This window comes from Atractosteus spatula, chromosome 2, assembly GCF_055471065.1.
Source record: "Atractosteus spatula isolate fAtrSpa1 chromosome 2, fAtrSpa1.hap1, whole genome shotgun sequence".
NCBI classification, from domain to species: Eukaryota; Metazoa; Chordata; class Actinopteri; order Semionotiformes; family Lepisosteidae; genus Atractosteus; species Atractosteus spatula.
This window is the reverse complement of record NC_142707.1, coordinates 46,596,305-46,612,439: the sequence shown is the minus strand read 5'-3', so window position 1 is coordinate 46,612,439 and position 16,135 is coordinate 46,596,305. Positions and strand designations below refer to the sequence as shown.

Genomic DNA, 16,135 nt, shown 5'->3' with positions numbered 1-16,135 from the left:
CCAAGATATTTTGCTTCATGTTGGTTCCAAAATAATTCTTTAACCTGCTGTATCACCAGATCATGAGAAAACTAGCCACTTGTGGTGCAATAAATGTTTGTCAGTATCACGTGGGCATAGATTACTTATACAGGGGTACCTGTTTTAAATACACCGTGGTGACCTTATCTTTTTCTTTGTCAGAAATATGTTGAAAGTGATATCACAATCACAATTTATACAAGAAACATTATATTTTCCTTTGTTTTGTTGCAAATATATGGCTGTATTTAAGGGCTTCAGAATGTACATTTTGCAAAATCCTATAAAAAATATTCTAATAAATGCAAAGAAAAATGGATCTGAAAGTATTATTGTAAACATACCACAACTAAATAACACATGGTATTAGGTTCTTACTGAGAGGATGAATAAATCACCCGGTAACCTTACACTTTCAAGTACTCTAACATGACGTGCCACTGACCTTTTACCATGAAGCTCTGGGCAACACGCCACAGCAAGGAGTTCCACAAAATAAATAACAAACCGACAACTGATATTTACACATCCTTTCTTCCTTTTAGGATCATACACATTTATAGAAATGTTTGCATAGAAAGGTGTTTTTTGTATTTTTTTTGTGCATCAAGTCCTGTGAAAGATTTTACTCCCTTCTGTGGAAAAAAAACCCTTTGCAGACACTTTTTTTTTAATAAGATTTTTTTTTATTTCCAGTTTCTCTAGATGAACTATGCAATTTAAAACGGGTGTAGGACTTAACCATCCCAATTTTATTGAGAACACTAGTCTTACTGAAGAAATTCTTTTTTATGTTGATTATAAGAAGGGCTGGTAGTATCATAACCCCGCAGGATGATTTGAAGAGGAATGTTAATAATGCTAATGCAGTAGTTGTAAAGCAGCTCTATATGACATTCAGACAGTGCACATGTCCCACATGGCTGGCAATTTTCACACCACTAGCACTGGCATTTTTCACATTAGTCAACATAAGCACTACAAATGCTACCTTGGAACTAACTACAGAAACAGTGTAGAACGGCCTTCATAAGGCTTGACTTTAGTTAGTTTAGTACAGAAAACGTTTTTTTAAATTTAATTGCAATGAGTATATTTTTATTGCGAAAAGCATTTTTTTATCATGACCCTTTTCAGTCCAATTAACACACTTTAAAACATGTTGCTGCGCCAGACGTTTTTAAATTCCAAATTTCTATATCATGTAATTAGCATTTGCTTTCCCTGTAACTGGTGTGTAAGGCATGGCAGGATGTAGCAGCTGTATCACTCCCACTGAGGAGGTGTCAGCAACAGTCGTACTTCCACCTCAAACATGCTGGATATTTGAGCATACAGTCAAGGGCACTGGACTTGGGTGCAGTATGTTGGCACTAGTCTAATATGCTGTTCCTCTTTAATGAATTGTCCAGATCGCTACTCCATTGTGATCATGTCTGTAAGCAAAAAAGGCTTGTGCTCTTCTAGTAGTTTGTAACTATATTGTATCAGTTCTTTGTATTTCTTTGTATTTCAGACACACACTGAAAAATGTACATGAATAACTTTCCCTTAATCGCAAAGGATCCCAAAGAGCTTTGACCACAGCAGGACACTCACTGCATTCACCACTGAAATGCAGAACCCACCTGGGTGACGTTCATCAGACATAATGCGCCAACAGCCCATGTTCCTAACAGGCAGAAAAGTGAGAAAGTGCTTCACCAATCCTGAAATAAGGTGAAAGTTCAGATAGGCAAGATTGTGCCAGAGTGGAATTTAGCCAGGATACCATGATTAACAACCCTGATCCTACAAACAATTCTAAGCCATCTTTAATGGCTAAGTAGTCAGGACATTGATTTAACAACTCATCTGAGGACTGGCACCTCCTACAGCAACAAGTACCCTGTTGCCATACTGGGTGACAATGGCATGCCGATAGAACCACCCACCTGTAATAAACAGTATGACAAATAGTATTTATTTGGTATTTTCTAGGTGTTGAAGTCCTTTGTACTACAGTATCTTAACATAATTTGGCACACTGGGGACTAAAAATGTCTTTCCCATTGACAGAAAGCAATGAAGGCAAACTAGTGATAGAAAAAATATGAGACCAATCTTAATTTGTGAACAATAGGTTTATTTTTTCCACCCATCTTTGTGTAAAATGTTCTGAAAACTGTACAAACTAAAATTATAAATCTATAAAAAGAGGAGGGCACCAAAGAGAGTACATTTATCACAATTTTTACATCTCATCCCTAACTATCTGATACTTCACAATTTAATTCTTCATCTGTAATGTAATCCGTAAAGTCAGGAAGAACAGAAGTGTTTTTTACAATTTGTCCACAATCACATCAATGAAAAAACGTATTCCATGACTTGTGTTGCGCAAGATCACTCAAGGAACTTATTTGTTCGTTATTTATTGTTTATATGGAGTCATTTCTCTGTAATGCCTTCATAACCTAGCAAAACAGAACAAAAAGGTACAAACTAAAAATAACTTTCAGCATGTACCCATTAAACCCGTTTTGCTCAGGATGACATATTCATTCAGACATCTATGAAAACATTACCTAAAAGGCAATTAATTGAAGTTTCTGCATTTGACTCACAGATGTGTACAGCACACTTTGCATTTGTATATTATCATTTCCTTTATATGAAAGAATCAGTATTTTAAACTACAAACATATGCGGCACATGTAGTCATGCTAAAATTGGGAACAGACCTGTCATGTCCTATATGAGCAAGCAGTCCAAAACACAAAAACTAAGAATTTTTCTACTCACCTAATTTACAGGGAAACACAACTAAGAAAGGAAGATTTCTGCGGAATGCACCTCAGGAAGGTGGCATGTGGGTAAAGGAATTTTCATTTCAGCATTGTTATGGACCTAAACACATAGCCAGACAACTCAAGCCAGTGGTAGATGAATAAAGGGTTTTGGATGTTGCTGGAGTAAGCTTAGAAAAAGGATAAGAAACCAGCGCAAATTGCTCTTGGACAGATTTAAGACTGAATGCACAGAACATAATGGTATTACTCTGCTAAAGCTTAATAATCAGAATGCTTGCCATGTACTCTACATCCATAATTGCTCAAAAGGGGTGGATATGCTAATAAGAAATATTTTAATTAAACTGCTAGCAAAATATATCCTTTTTTTGCATTTCCTTTTCAGAGGGTTGCCTAGACTTCACTTTAATGTTGACATTAAGATAAATGGTCTATGCCCTGTAATTCCTAAAGGACAGTCAAAGGTTATTTAAAGTGCTGTTTCTGCTAATGATCTGCATCTCCTTTATGATGTAACAATGGAAATATGAGCTAAGAAATCTGTATTCCCATTGGAGTAGTTTAGCTTCAGTTCATTCAATGCATTTCATGTCAGCAAGTCCGTATTTTAGGAGCTCTCAGTGGCGGAAGAACCCGACAAATAATGTTCCTCCTCTTCGAGCACACTCCTGTCCATCTGAACCATCAGGTAGTTAAGTCCTTCACTGTTGTAAACCTGGGTTAATCCCTCTAAGATACTACCATCTTCATCCTCTTTACAATAAGCTTCATCAGAGTCTGTATGAGAGCAGGAAGAGAAGATTTAGGTGAATTTTCACATGAAAACAAGCAGGTTCTGTAACCTGGGAGCTGCATAATCCGTAAAAAACAGAATCCTTACAACAATTAAAAGTCTTTTTCTGTCCTCTAACAGAAGTATTTCTACTTGTTGATTGCACAAGAAATCAGGAGTGATGTAAGAAGACAAAAAACAAATGTATTTTTGTTTGCTTGTTTTTAAGAAGGGGAGTTGTTAATCGGACCATAATTTGTCACAGTGGCATACCAGAGAGCTGAATTTGTTATATTATACTTAGTTCTCTTTGGCCGGATGAATGAAAAATAAATTACGTCATGCTCAGTGACTGCTCACAGTATGTTTTGAACTTTACTGTGTACTTTGTTTATAGTTTTGAAAGCTGGATGTTTTATCAAACTTATAATCTCCATCATTTTCAGGTATTTATCAGTTAGACATTTTTCATACATGAATACACTACAGTATGTACAAGTATTTGTACCAAGTAATCTAATGCCCAATCCACACTGTATACCTGAAGGTTACATGGATATAAACTATTCAATTATGAGACACTTTTTAGAATTTCAGCTAAAGATCAGATGTTGTATTTTTCTTGGGGTTTTTATAAAAGACTTTCAGTACTAATGTAAAAAGTATGTACTGTAATTTTAGCAACAGAGAATACCATAAAAAACAACAAGACATTATATATAAACAGCATTATATATAAGTATACTAGGCGGATAAAACAACAATATAACTTAATAAAGAATATAAAGATTAAACTGTACAGTAAAGCAAAAGGTATTGTCATAACATGGCAAATAATATGGAAAAAATAAATCCTATCTTTTTACTTACAGTAATTAAAGTATTTTGGCACCCTTAATTGTAAACTTCACTGCCCTTTTACAACTTAGACCATTTGGTTTCTTGTAGCCAGTTCTTGGCATGTTTCCAGATATTTTGCTCATTTTTCAGTGCATTCTGCAATCAGCTTTGTTTTCTTCTTTGTTACAGTAAATCACACAAAATGTCTTGATGGAGTCCAAGCAGAAAACCAGGCAGAATACAGCATCTATTGCACTTTCTTCCACACAAATCTAACCCATTTCTGAAGAACAGAAACCTGCCCTTATCTTCCACAACCTCATCCATGTTTACCACTGGACGTCTGATTTTCTTTTAAATTTTCCTTTTCTCTTCCATCAGGCATATTGTTTAAAGAAATACATTTGTATTCTAAGGGTTTATTAAAATATTCTTCTTTTAGGTGTAAATATTTTTAAATAAGCTTTGCATCCTGTTTATCTCTATGGAATTTCCTCATGTCACATTTAACTAAATTTTACACCCATCAATCTCTCAATTGTTTTTTCTCATTTCTTATCAAATCCAAGGATATTGCTGGCGCACTCGAACAGTTCTTACTCTTTGTTTTGCATAAATTAAGTTTGGTTGGCTGTACATGGGGCTAGTTTAAATCTTGGTTTCCTCTGTTGGTTAGTCATAGCCCACACACTGCTTTTGGCACACTAAGTCCTTCATTGAGTTAAATTGCTGCCATTTTGAAATTATTGCATGTTCATTTAATCTTTAGTTAGTTACGAACCACTTCAGTTGCTTTTTTGAGTTAAAAGTTTTAAATTTAGTTTTAATTTAGTTAAATGCTTGACGGTCTTGTATTATATGTGAATAAATGTATGTATACATTTTGCATCAACATAAAACAGACGAATCACCAATTGCTTTTTTCATATACTGTACTACTTAGGGACAACAATGACATGCACCAATGCTGCTCTGAGCAAAGCCTTTTGAGCAAACCCTAAAGCCCCTAGTCATATCCCTGCCAAAGCCTACCAGTGACATGACTCAGGCTTGAACCAGCAACATCTGGATCAGCCCCAGTCTGCGTTCTGACCAAGCACCTCTACTGGTTGAGCCACTTCCTACTTCCTCACAGTTCTTGGGCTCTGGGTTCGATTTCAGACTGGGGCACTTTATGAATAAGGGTTTCATGTTCACCTCTCGGTCATGTGGGTTTATCCGGATGCTCCTGTTTCTTCTCACCTTCCAAAGACAAGCTGGCTGGGTTAATTGCTGTTTCTGAATTGTTGCTCAGGAAAACCGGACTGAGCAGCCTTCTGATAAAGGATGGATGGCTAATTAGACAGTATTAGGTGCCTTTCTACTGTATATTAACATCCATCCATTTTCTAATCGCTTCTTCCAATCCAGGGTCATGGGGAAGCTGGAGCCCATGTCAGCAAGCACTGGGTGCAAGGCAGGTTACACATTTGAGGGGATGGCAGTCAATCACAGAGCACTCAGAGACACAGACACAGACACAACACAAGCATGCACACACTCACACAAGGGCCAATTTCACAGAAGCTAATTAACCTACCAATATGTCTTTGGACTGTGGGAAGTTACATAAACATGGGGAGAACACAAAACTCCACGCAGACAGAAGCCAGGGAACTGAACGCAGGGACTCAGTGCTGTGAGGCAACAATGTCAACCACTTCACCACTGTCCCATCCCGCCTGTCTATATTAACATCTTTGGGGAAAAAAATTCAACATGACTTTATATTTCATTATAAAGAATGAGTAATTTGTCTAAAGTTTAAATAACAAGGCATCTGGCAAACTACTAGATGCCCCTTATTTTACTGTACCTATCATGTACTTAATGTGGGCTAGGCTTGAGTGAGAGTTTCTCTTTGCATAGCAGTGTGTACTGTTTATGTACAAAAATACACTGATACTGAAGGGAGCTGTTAGTCTTTGTTTTCAGAATGCTTTGAATAACTAAGGTGCTTTGCAACAGTTCTTATTGTAGAACAAACAAGAGCCCCGGTTATGGATGACTGACAAAAAGCCAGAGAGGAAAAAGAAGATTCTTAAAGTAATGTACCATGAAAACCAACAAAGACAGGCTGTTGACAGAAAACAGTGTGTTAAGCATATTGGTGGTGGGAAGAACGATTGATGGGTATAGAGGCTGACCTGATAACTTTGAGCACAAAGACAATAAAAAACAGCTTCGATACATTACTTTTCTCATGCTCCTAAAAGCTTTAAAGGCTAGGCCAAAACTGGATTTCTATTTACAAAAGTAAATCAAAAACTGAAGGCATGTCATCTTGTGATTGTCTTCATTTGCAATTCACTTTTTCACTTTCTGCGTGGCTTGTCAACTGAGGACTTAACGTCATTATCCTTCACTGAGATGTGCACCATTTCCAAAAAAAAGAAATTAGTTCTGTGAAACAAACATCAGACATTGCTACAGCTAAGGCAGGCTGGTGAAGGGGCATATGTCAAAAGTGCTTTAAAACCTAAATGAACAAATTACGTTTGTCTTCAATACTGGACTAGAAATGTAACAGCCAAGACAAAAAAGACAGAGAAAACGTGATAGCATGTGTTGCTTTTTTGTCTTTTTGAAAAATTATAAGAGTATAATTTCATACTGAAAGCTGCAGGATCCATGATTACGTAGTGATTTATGTGTAGTTCAGTCCTTGGTAACCTCAGTATGGTAACTATAATTCAGTATGAAGTATACTTATGGCGTACATTGTTGCAAGTTAAGTTATCAGACCCAACATTTAAAATAGCTTGCAACAGTTCTGTGGTTTTTATAAGTGTCTTAAAATCAGCTACACTAAAGGCCTTGGAATAAAGGAGATTTAAGATTTTTAAGGTTAATTTATTTAATATGAAGTTCTGACTGAACAAACACTTTGAAGAAAATGTGAAAATTATTTACCTCTCTAGTCCAGCCCCACTCCCAAACGTAAGGTAAACCAAGGCCCAATCACAAATTACAGGCTTAGTATTTATTGACGTTCTTGACAGTCAATAGTTTACTACAGAGTTTACAGAGTAGATAGTTCAAGTAGGTAGCTGCATCAGCATGCATAGGCTACAAAGGAACAGGTTAAGGTTTATTCCATGCTGAAAAGAGATTAAAAGAAATACAATGTTTCAGCTATGGAGTCTTCTTCTTCTGTGGAGTCAACATTTTGGCTGTTCGGGTGTGTTACAGAAGACAACGTCACAGCCAAAACGTTGTGTTTCTTTTCTTCTCTTTCCAGCATGGAATAAACCTTAACCTGTTCCTAAACTAAGTTGCAGTGGAGTGAAGTCTGATTTAGTTCCAAATTGATTTTTTGAAAGAAGATTAAGAAATTAGGAGAAGACATTAATTTCCATGCAAAATGTGGTTAAATCACATCCATTGTGCAACAGACTATCACTGACAATGCTGGCCCACAGTAGAATTTTTTGTAAAACGTTTCATAGTGAAAGGGCTTTGATTGTCTGGTTTGCCAACCATCACTCTGTTTCTTACAGCTTAATTCAATACAAGATCATGTGACAGGGCCAATTGGCTTGAGCCAATTCTTGCAAGCAATGGGTGAAGCGGGAGGATGTACCCTGAATGGGACACCAGTTTTCCCAGAAGCCAATTGACCTACAGTACAAGTATGTTTTTGAACTGTGGGAGGAAACCAGAGCACCTACCACCATGTGTACCACTATGCCACCCCACTTTCCTACATTAACATTTTTGAGGGAAAACAATCAATATGACTGCACCACTGTGCCAACCACTTTTTAAAAAGTTTTAAAATTGGAATGCTTTAATTATATACAACAGAGAAAAATGTCCTGTTTTGAAGGTAATATCTGAATTTGTATTTTCAATATTTTACTGGAAATAGTTTTGAATTAAACTATTGTGAAGACAAACTGCTACATACAAAACAAATTTAATGTTTTCATTCTGTCAACCAACCACTGCTTACTTAAAAAGTTAAGAGAGGTACTAAAAGATCAAAGGCTCAAAGCAGAGAAAGCATTAATAAGAAAGAAAATTCCGGAATGCCCTTCAGAAGAACAGAATACAGATTGCTTCCCGGTACATGACTGGCACTCACCTTGGAAGGCGTGATTTATGGCTCCAGCAGTGCTGTCAGGACTGTAATGGCAGTTCAGTGGAGATTCCCTCAGCTGTTCCAGACAGTCCTGGACATAATGAAAGCTTGGCCTCTTACTGGGTTCTTTGTGCCAGCATTTCAACATCAAGTCATATCTGCCAAAATAAATCGTTTCCATAAATTGCAGCCTTGTTTGTCAATTTATTTTTATTTTTTAGTCAGCAAAATGTAACGTGGCATAAACTGAGTCTAAACTATAGCCAAGTTCTTCAGACTGTATAAGGATGTTAATGTAAAACCAGCATTTCCTGATTATAAAAATCTTCTTTCAGTCTAAGGAAATACAGACAATGGTACAGGGTTTCTAATGTTTCCATCTGAACATGGAGCTCTGTCTGTAAATGGAGCGTACTTGTATGTTTACACTCTTAAAAGAAATGCTGCTATGTCTTCATCAGGTAAAAGCTCACTGAGCTGTTCTATCTCTGATCTTCTCTATGACAGCCTTCAAGCAAAGCATTGTGCTGCATGTTTTTGATGTTTGCTAAACCAAAATGCACAAAAATCATTTCAATCCAGGCAAGATCTGTAGCAAAGCAACTATAAGACTAGGACAGCTAACTGACATGCAGACATACTGTAGACTCCCATGCTTTTTGAACATTTTGCTGCAAGTCACCAGGAGTTAAGATTCTCAAAAAGTCTTACTTGTGTCTAACACTAGGTTTATTATACATTAATTGTGGAACATTCATTTCAATTGTACATTCCCAAACACAATGCATGCATAAATGTTCAACAAATAAAAAATATATTAGCCAAGATATATTGCAATGACGCTTTGTAATGTACTTCAACAACAGTGTGTGATTGACAGCTCTTACTGCTTGTGTGTTATGTGTTTGTACAGTTCTTAATTTGATTTTTGCAAAGCAATTAGGTCTGAAACGAAGCGTGAAACATCCAGTTCAATTTCAAAAAGTGGTGAAGGCTAAGCTCTCTCTTGAGCCGTGCAATGACCTGGTGTGAGGTTGCTGGTCACCCCAGTCTGAGATGACTCAGCCCCCTCCTTCTCATTTTTCACTCTGGACTGTGTTACTTTCTTGATGGATCTGTGTTAATAACGATGCATTTTCTAAATTAAAAAAATGTATCATTCTCAAAACATCTTCAAAGAAAATGGCAAATGTTCTATATAATAGCGACATTCAAATTTCATGTATCTGAAGCAAAACTTCAAAGGAACAAATGCGGGTTACATTAGCACACCAGAAAATACTGTGGAAGTTCTGAAAAAAAGATCAGAAAACATACAAAACACAAGTAAAAAACAAAATAGATTTCCTACAATACAGTATGCCTACAAAATTATTTAAATACACCATTTAGGAGAAGCAATTATAAAGTACAAATGTTTACTGACTACTGTTTAACACATTAGGTAAAAATAACTTTCGAGTTTTGATTCTTCTGTAGAAAAGGAATGTGAGAATGGCAGCAGTGAAGCACCAGGACAGTCACAATAGCAGGATTAAGTGTCCGCTATTTTAAATGTCAAACTTGCCACACATTCAAAGTCAGATTACTTCTTCTTTTTGTTGTAAGACCCTGGATCAGCACTAAAACTAGTAAATAAACAGAATCTTACCTGGCAAGTAAACTGATATTCTAACACTTCCTGCCTGTGGGATACCTAAGAGCTGAGATTCGGCTGCTCTGGCCATTAAGGCCTGGCCCCAGGGCTTGTGGAGTGCACAGCCCTGTGGAGGGCTCTCAGTGGAGACCTAATGAAGCAGAAAAGCATTTACTGCCTGAAAAGCACAGTCAAAGAAAAAAAAGGAAACAGTGGAAAGGAAGAAAGAGAAGGGATGAGAGGGGTCTGATTTGTGAGGTGTGAAGCTAAGGTGTGCTGAGTGCCCTTAGCGGGGATGAGTTCTCCATCTCTTAAGCGAAGAGTTGAAAGTGACAGGTGATATTCACTAACAAGAAAAAAGGGCAATATCTTATTGTTGGGCAACATCTCAGGGGCTCAACCACACCTGTTGAAATAACTAAAAACAAAACACCGCCTGTGGTATCACTCCACAGGCTGATCTGAGATCAACTGAGTTTGGACAGGCAGAAGAAAAATAATGCCCAAAAGACAGACACTACCATTTGCACACTGGCTTATAAGTAAAACCTGTAACAGAATCCAACAACTGCACTCGAGCAATCTTCATCTACCAGGGAGGGACTTCAGGCAGGCCACATTATTCTGTCTTTTACTCGTATTGCTCTTTTGAGCAGGGCCATGGAATCTTTCATGATCAAGCAGTCAGTATCTCGGTTTAATGTGTCTTTCTAAAGATGGCACCTCCTACACCGCAGTGTCCCCAGTCACCACACTGGGTTTGCAAATTATGGTCCAGCAGAAAGAATTACACTTACTGATCCACCCACCACTTGCAGAAGACATCTATGGTTTGAGATATCCGAACCAAATCTTTACTGACATTTGCAATGTACTCCAATGTATGTAATGTGGGTGTACAGTTGTTAATTCACTTTTTCAAAGCAATTAAGTGTGAAGCAAATAAGCGAAAATACTGAGTTCAGTTTCAAGAAATGGTTAAGGTGAAAACCAGGGTTTGCTCTCTCTCTGAGCCTTTTTGATTATCTGGTGTGAGATTGTTTGAAAAGATGTGAGGTCTTTGATATCAGGTTTCAAAGTGGTAATCTGTAGTTATTCATAAATAAGCATGGTTTGTACGCTTCAACAGACAACCTCAGCAGACAAGCAGCGAATATGGGGTGTCCCTGTCAATCCATTGTTTGAAAGTTACAGCAGGTTTGTAAAACACATCTCCAGTGGATTAGAGACTAGTATGCTAAATAAGATGTATAAACTCTCAATTTTATTTGCTCTATCGGAAACTGCTGTTTAACTGTACATTTTGGAAAGTGTTATCATAAACATTAGACTCAGTCAAAACATACAATGCAAATTGCAAATCAAAAATGCTTCTAAGAACCTAGAAGGTTGCAATTGAACTCTATAGGAGTTTTGCAGTTCCAATCCTGTATATACTCTTTACAGGTACCTGATATACCCACACTTTCTGGACGGGTCACTATATCCTGACTTACAATATGAAGAGTAAAAAAAATATGCCATCTAATTTAATGCCTCCTTCTTTATTCTTCTGGATGACATGCTGAGAACCGGCATGTTTCAGTTGTAGCTTAAAACAAGTTAACACACAGCTTTTCACCTTCAAAACAAGCTCTACAGATAGAGATCTTGAACCATTAGAAAAACATTAGAAAAACTAATTACATTAAAAATAAATACTCATCAAGATCAATAACATAATGATAGTCATTAAAAGAGACATCAAAAGATTAATGATTACAAGACTGATTTGCTTTACGCCATGTAATTTAACAACCACTAAAGTAAAATGGAAGTAGAAGTTGAAATGATCTCCAAGAGCCTAAATTCTCTTTAAGGTCTGTCCTTTGAAAGTTGTAGTCAAAATTACTAATGCTTTTTAGAGGTTGTACAGAATATCATGAAACAGCTATTAAATGGCTATATACACTGACCTACTGTAAATCAGGTATGAAGGTATTACAGTACATACTGTATCACTCAGATTGTAATAAATTATTGCTGCCTTCTCTCACTCTCAGGTTAACATTTAACTACCATGCACTGTATTTCCCCAACACTACATGTAGCTTTCTTCCTGGCATCAACTTAGCAATAAACACCAAACATTGCAGTTTGCTCAACAATTTTACATTTTAAATGATGTCCATTAAAATATTAAAATAGAAGCATGCACTATTTGTTTCTGCATTATCCATAACTTTACCAATTTAGCGTTTTATTCACAAAACTATATTTTGAAGAAAACACATGAAACATATTACTGACGAGTACAGCATAGAAGACCTTTTTGTATTTTGTAAAATAATGATGTGAACAATCCATTCTTCAAAGAGTTTTACAATCACCAGTTTTTAAAACCACCTTTCAGTAACGTGTTTAATTACTTTAATGGACTGTGTTAAATATATGTTTTTTTTTATATAATCAAAATTGTAGCCACTATAATTGTAGCTACTACTTAACTGTTGCTATATACTGGACAGCAACAACTGTATCCTGTTGTGCGAGAAAGGAAGAAGCATGGATTTTCATTAAAAAAACAATGATCATTAATTAATAAGAATGCTGAATTAACTGTATTAAAGTGTAAAGTGAAATGTTACTGTATATCTGCCAAATCAAAGAGACCTGAAACTTTTTTTTTTTAATTTTGTGTTGTTGTGGCATGAAAATGTTTTATCAAGTGATTAAAATAGTTTTTTGTGCATTTTAAATTGGATATAACCAATGCATTATTTTCAGAAGTTTCTGTGAATTGGCAAACAGTGCCCCCTAGTAACCACATCATTTTCATTATTAGTATTATAATCACACAATAATCGTAATGAATATACAGTACAGTACATACATCACAAATCTGCTTTTCACAGCTGAAAATGAAAATTGCTCTTCTTGGCTTATGACAATCTCCCCTCCCCCTGCAGAAGTTTATTTTGACCTGCTTCCGAGTTGTCAATTTATTATTTCATATCTGTCCTTGAGCAGGTCTTCAAGACACATTTTTGGGTGAGGAATTTTACCAGGTCTACTTCGGTTTCCAGTATTTTTTACAGCATTAACCCTTAACCCTTGTTTTTAATTGTGCTAACTTGTAAATCTGTTTTTCTCTTCTTATTGTAAAGTGCTTTAGTAATTGATAAGATTCTGAGTTACTTAATCATTTCTTTAGTGATCGTGGGATTTATATGTTACATGAAGTCATTATTTGTCTTGCAATGCTCCCTGCTTCTAAATGTCTGAAAATATCTAGCAACACAGCTCAATTACTCAGTTAAACATCACATCACAATTCAAAGTTTTAAGCATTTTTCATTCATATTTAATGAAAATGATTCTTATAAAAGTTAAATTAGGTACAGTATGCTTTGGTTATAAATAAAAAGTAGGAAAACACAATCAAAGAATACTGACATGACTAGCACTTTGCAGGCACATTTTCACAGCTGAATGTTTGGTGACATTACAATTCAGTTGATTCTGGGACAGCAGTTCTAGCCTTCCAGTTTGTCCATATAGTGTCTTACCCTGTACCATTCTATTTAGATCTGATAGTATTTCCTGACAGGAATGAAAAAATAATTTGTTTAAGAGGTTAGAATAACTATAATTGGCATTCAGATATCTGGAATAAAAGCACACTTCTACAAAAATAATGACAAATGCCTCTATGTTTGACACACTCATGCTGAACATTACATCACAAAAATGTATGTTGCAGATCTTCTTTTCACATGCTTTGTGAAAGAAATACTGTATCTTTATCTTACGATACTGTATCCTCAGTATGCTCTTTGTGCCCAATGCACACATTCTTAGAGAGTGCACTTTTATATTTTTGTATTTAGAGACATGGAGTTCAAATTATTATTGTATTATATTATACATGATATCCAATAGCCATAAGCAAACAATTAATAGAAATGATTATGACAGAACTAGGGATAATGAATTTTTAATTTCTTTGTCACCTTTATAATGCCTTTTGAAAAAAAGGAATGCAATTCAGTTTTACCATCAATCCATTTTCTAACCTGCTTTATCCAGTACAGGGTCATGGAAGAGCCAGAGACTACCCTGGCAAGGCAGGGTACACCTTATATGGGATGCAAGCCTATTGCAAGGCACACACAGACACAAATATGCACACACTCACACCAGGGCCAATTTTTACCAGAAACCCATAAACCTAACACTATGACTTTGGACTGTCAGAGGAAGCATCAAGAGGAAAACCCAGCGAACACGGGGGAAAACATACAGTACAAACTCCATGCAGACAGAACCCGACATTCAGAATTGAACCCTGGGCCCCAGTGCTGCAAGGCAGCAATGCTAACCACTGCATCACCATGCTGCCACAGTTCAGTTTTATATCCAAGTGTAACTGGATGTAAATTCCACTTCAGTATCAAAACACGCAAGTGAAGGTATTTGCTTCAAAAGACACCTTCTTAGTTTGTTTATGGGAAAATATTTATCTAGCTCATATTTCACTTATGCACAATGGTGATCATTAAACCTTGTGGATTTTAGTTGTAAGATAAATACAGTAAAAATGGGGATGTGATATCATGCACCCATCATCTCAAAACCCTTAATCGACTGATTATTTTATTCTCTTTATGTACTTATCTGTAACGACCAACGATACTATTGGTCCAAAGCTGGAAGAAAATTATTCTCATAATACTGTATGTTTAGAAAGGTACTAGGAGACTATTTCTCATGAAAAGGGAATTTTGAATATTTTGCAAATGCTATTTACACAATGCATGAGACTCAATTTTTGGTCAATCTGGGAATGACATTCACTAGTGGCAGTTTCATGACCATAAGGGTTTTTGGTCCTTCCCGAAGACACTGTAGCTACCACTAGTGCTAATCATGCTAGAAAAATTAAAAAAGGTCTTTTCACTTTCATTTATTATCTTGACAGTTATCATTAAGTGTTTTACCTGTTTGCCAATGAGCAAGGGAGTTACTGAAAACTACTCATACTAAATATCCTAACTAGTAAATGAGGGGGTACACTACAGCCATTAACTGTCTTACAAAGAAAAAATTATAAAAAATAGGATTTTCTTGATTCATTTAAGTTAGTGTTGAGATAGATTGGGAATCTATAGTTTTTTCAGGTAAACAGAAAAAACATAAATAAAAAACTAGGATTTAAAAGTTATTTTTTCACTTCAATGTAATTACAAATCACATCCTTTTGTTTTAAAATAATGATTTTGCATCTATGTGCAATAAATTAATTTCCCACTGCAAATAATAAATGTATAATATTATTACAGTATGCTGTGGATTTCAAATAACCCACATACTAAAAGAAAATGTGTATTTTTCAGGCTTAAATTGTGTGGAAGTATCTATATGCATGCAAATCTATAATGTAGAGTAACAACTCCCAGCACTTGTAAGGACAAGCAGAGGAAGAGTAATGCAAATAATAATTTTGGGCGCTCATCTGCACTCCCACACACTTTCTCATACTCTCCTACATACTATACAACTGCAGCACTAATCATTTAAGCTATTTTGTCCTTTGAATTCTCCTTTCACGTCAAAGCTCTGTAATTTAGTTGAACGACAATAATAAAACTGAAGCTGATAGAGGACAATTAATAATGGTCTGTACTGTGCAGGCTCAGAAGCATGTTAGGAGAATTTGGAATGAAAAACATCTAAGCATTCCTTTTTCAACAAAGTGAGGGAATAAAGAGATGTGTGCTTTACTGACAGGCCATGCATGCAGGTGCTGAGGTTTGGCGTAATTGAACAAGAAGACAAAGGAAAATGCAGAAGTGAAAGGATCTATGAAGAAACATCCATATATTGTTGCAAAACGGGAATGTTGTTCATTCTTATATTAGTTGTTGACTATAGTTCAAAGCACACACTTACTTAGTTTCATCAATAAATGA

General features: G+C 36.0%; 1 protein-coding gene across 1 annotated transcript in view; it reads right to left on the bottom strand.

Moving 5' to 3' along the window:
• Positions 1–2,161: 2,161 nt before the first annotated feature.
• Positions 2,162–16,135, bottom strand: part of ros1 (c-ros oncogene 1, receptor tyrosine kinase) — a 55,865-nt gene continuing 41,891 nt past the window's right edge. The window contains exons 34-35 of the mRNA XM_088936168.1: positions 8,552–8,706; positions 2,162–3,590 (exon numbers count right to left, since the gene is read on the bottom strand). Of these exons, the coding sequence (XP_088792294.1) occupies positions 3,421–3,590; positions 8,552–8,706 (325 nt within the window). The 3' untranslated portion in view covers positions 2,162–3,420. The remainder of the gene's footprint in view (positions 3,591–8,551; positions 8,707–16,135) is intronic.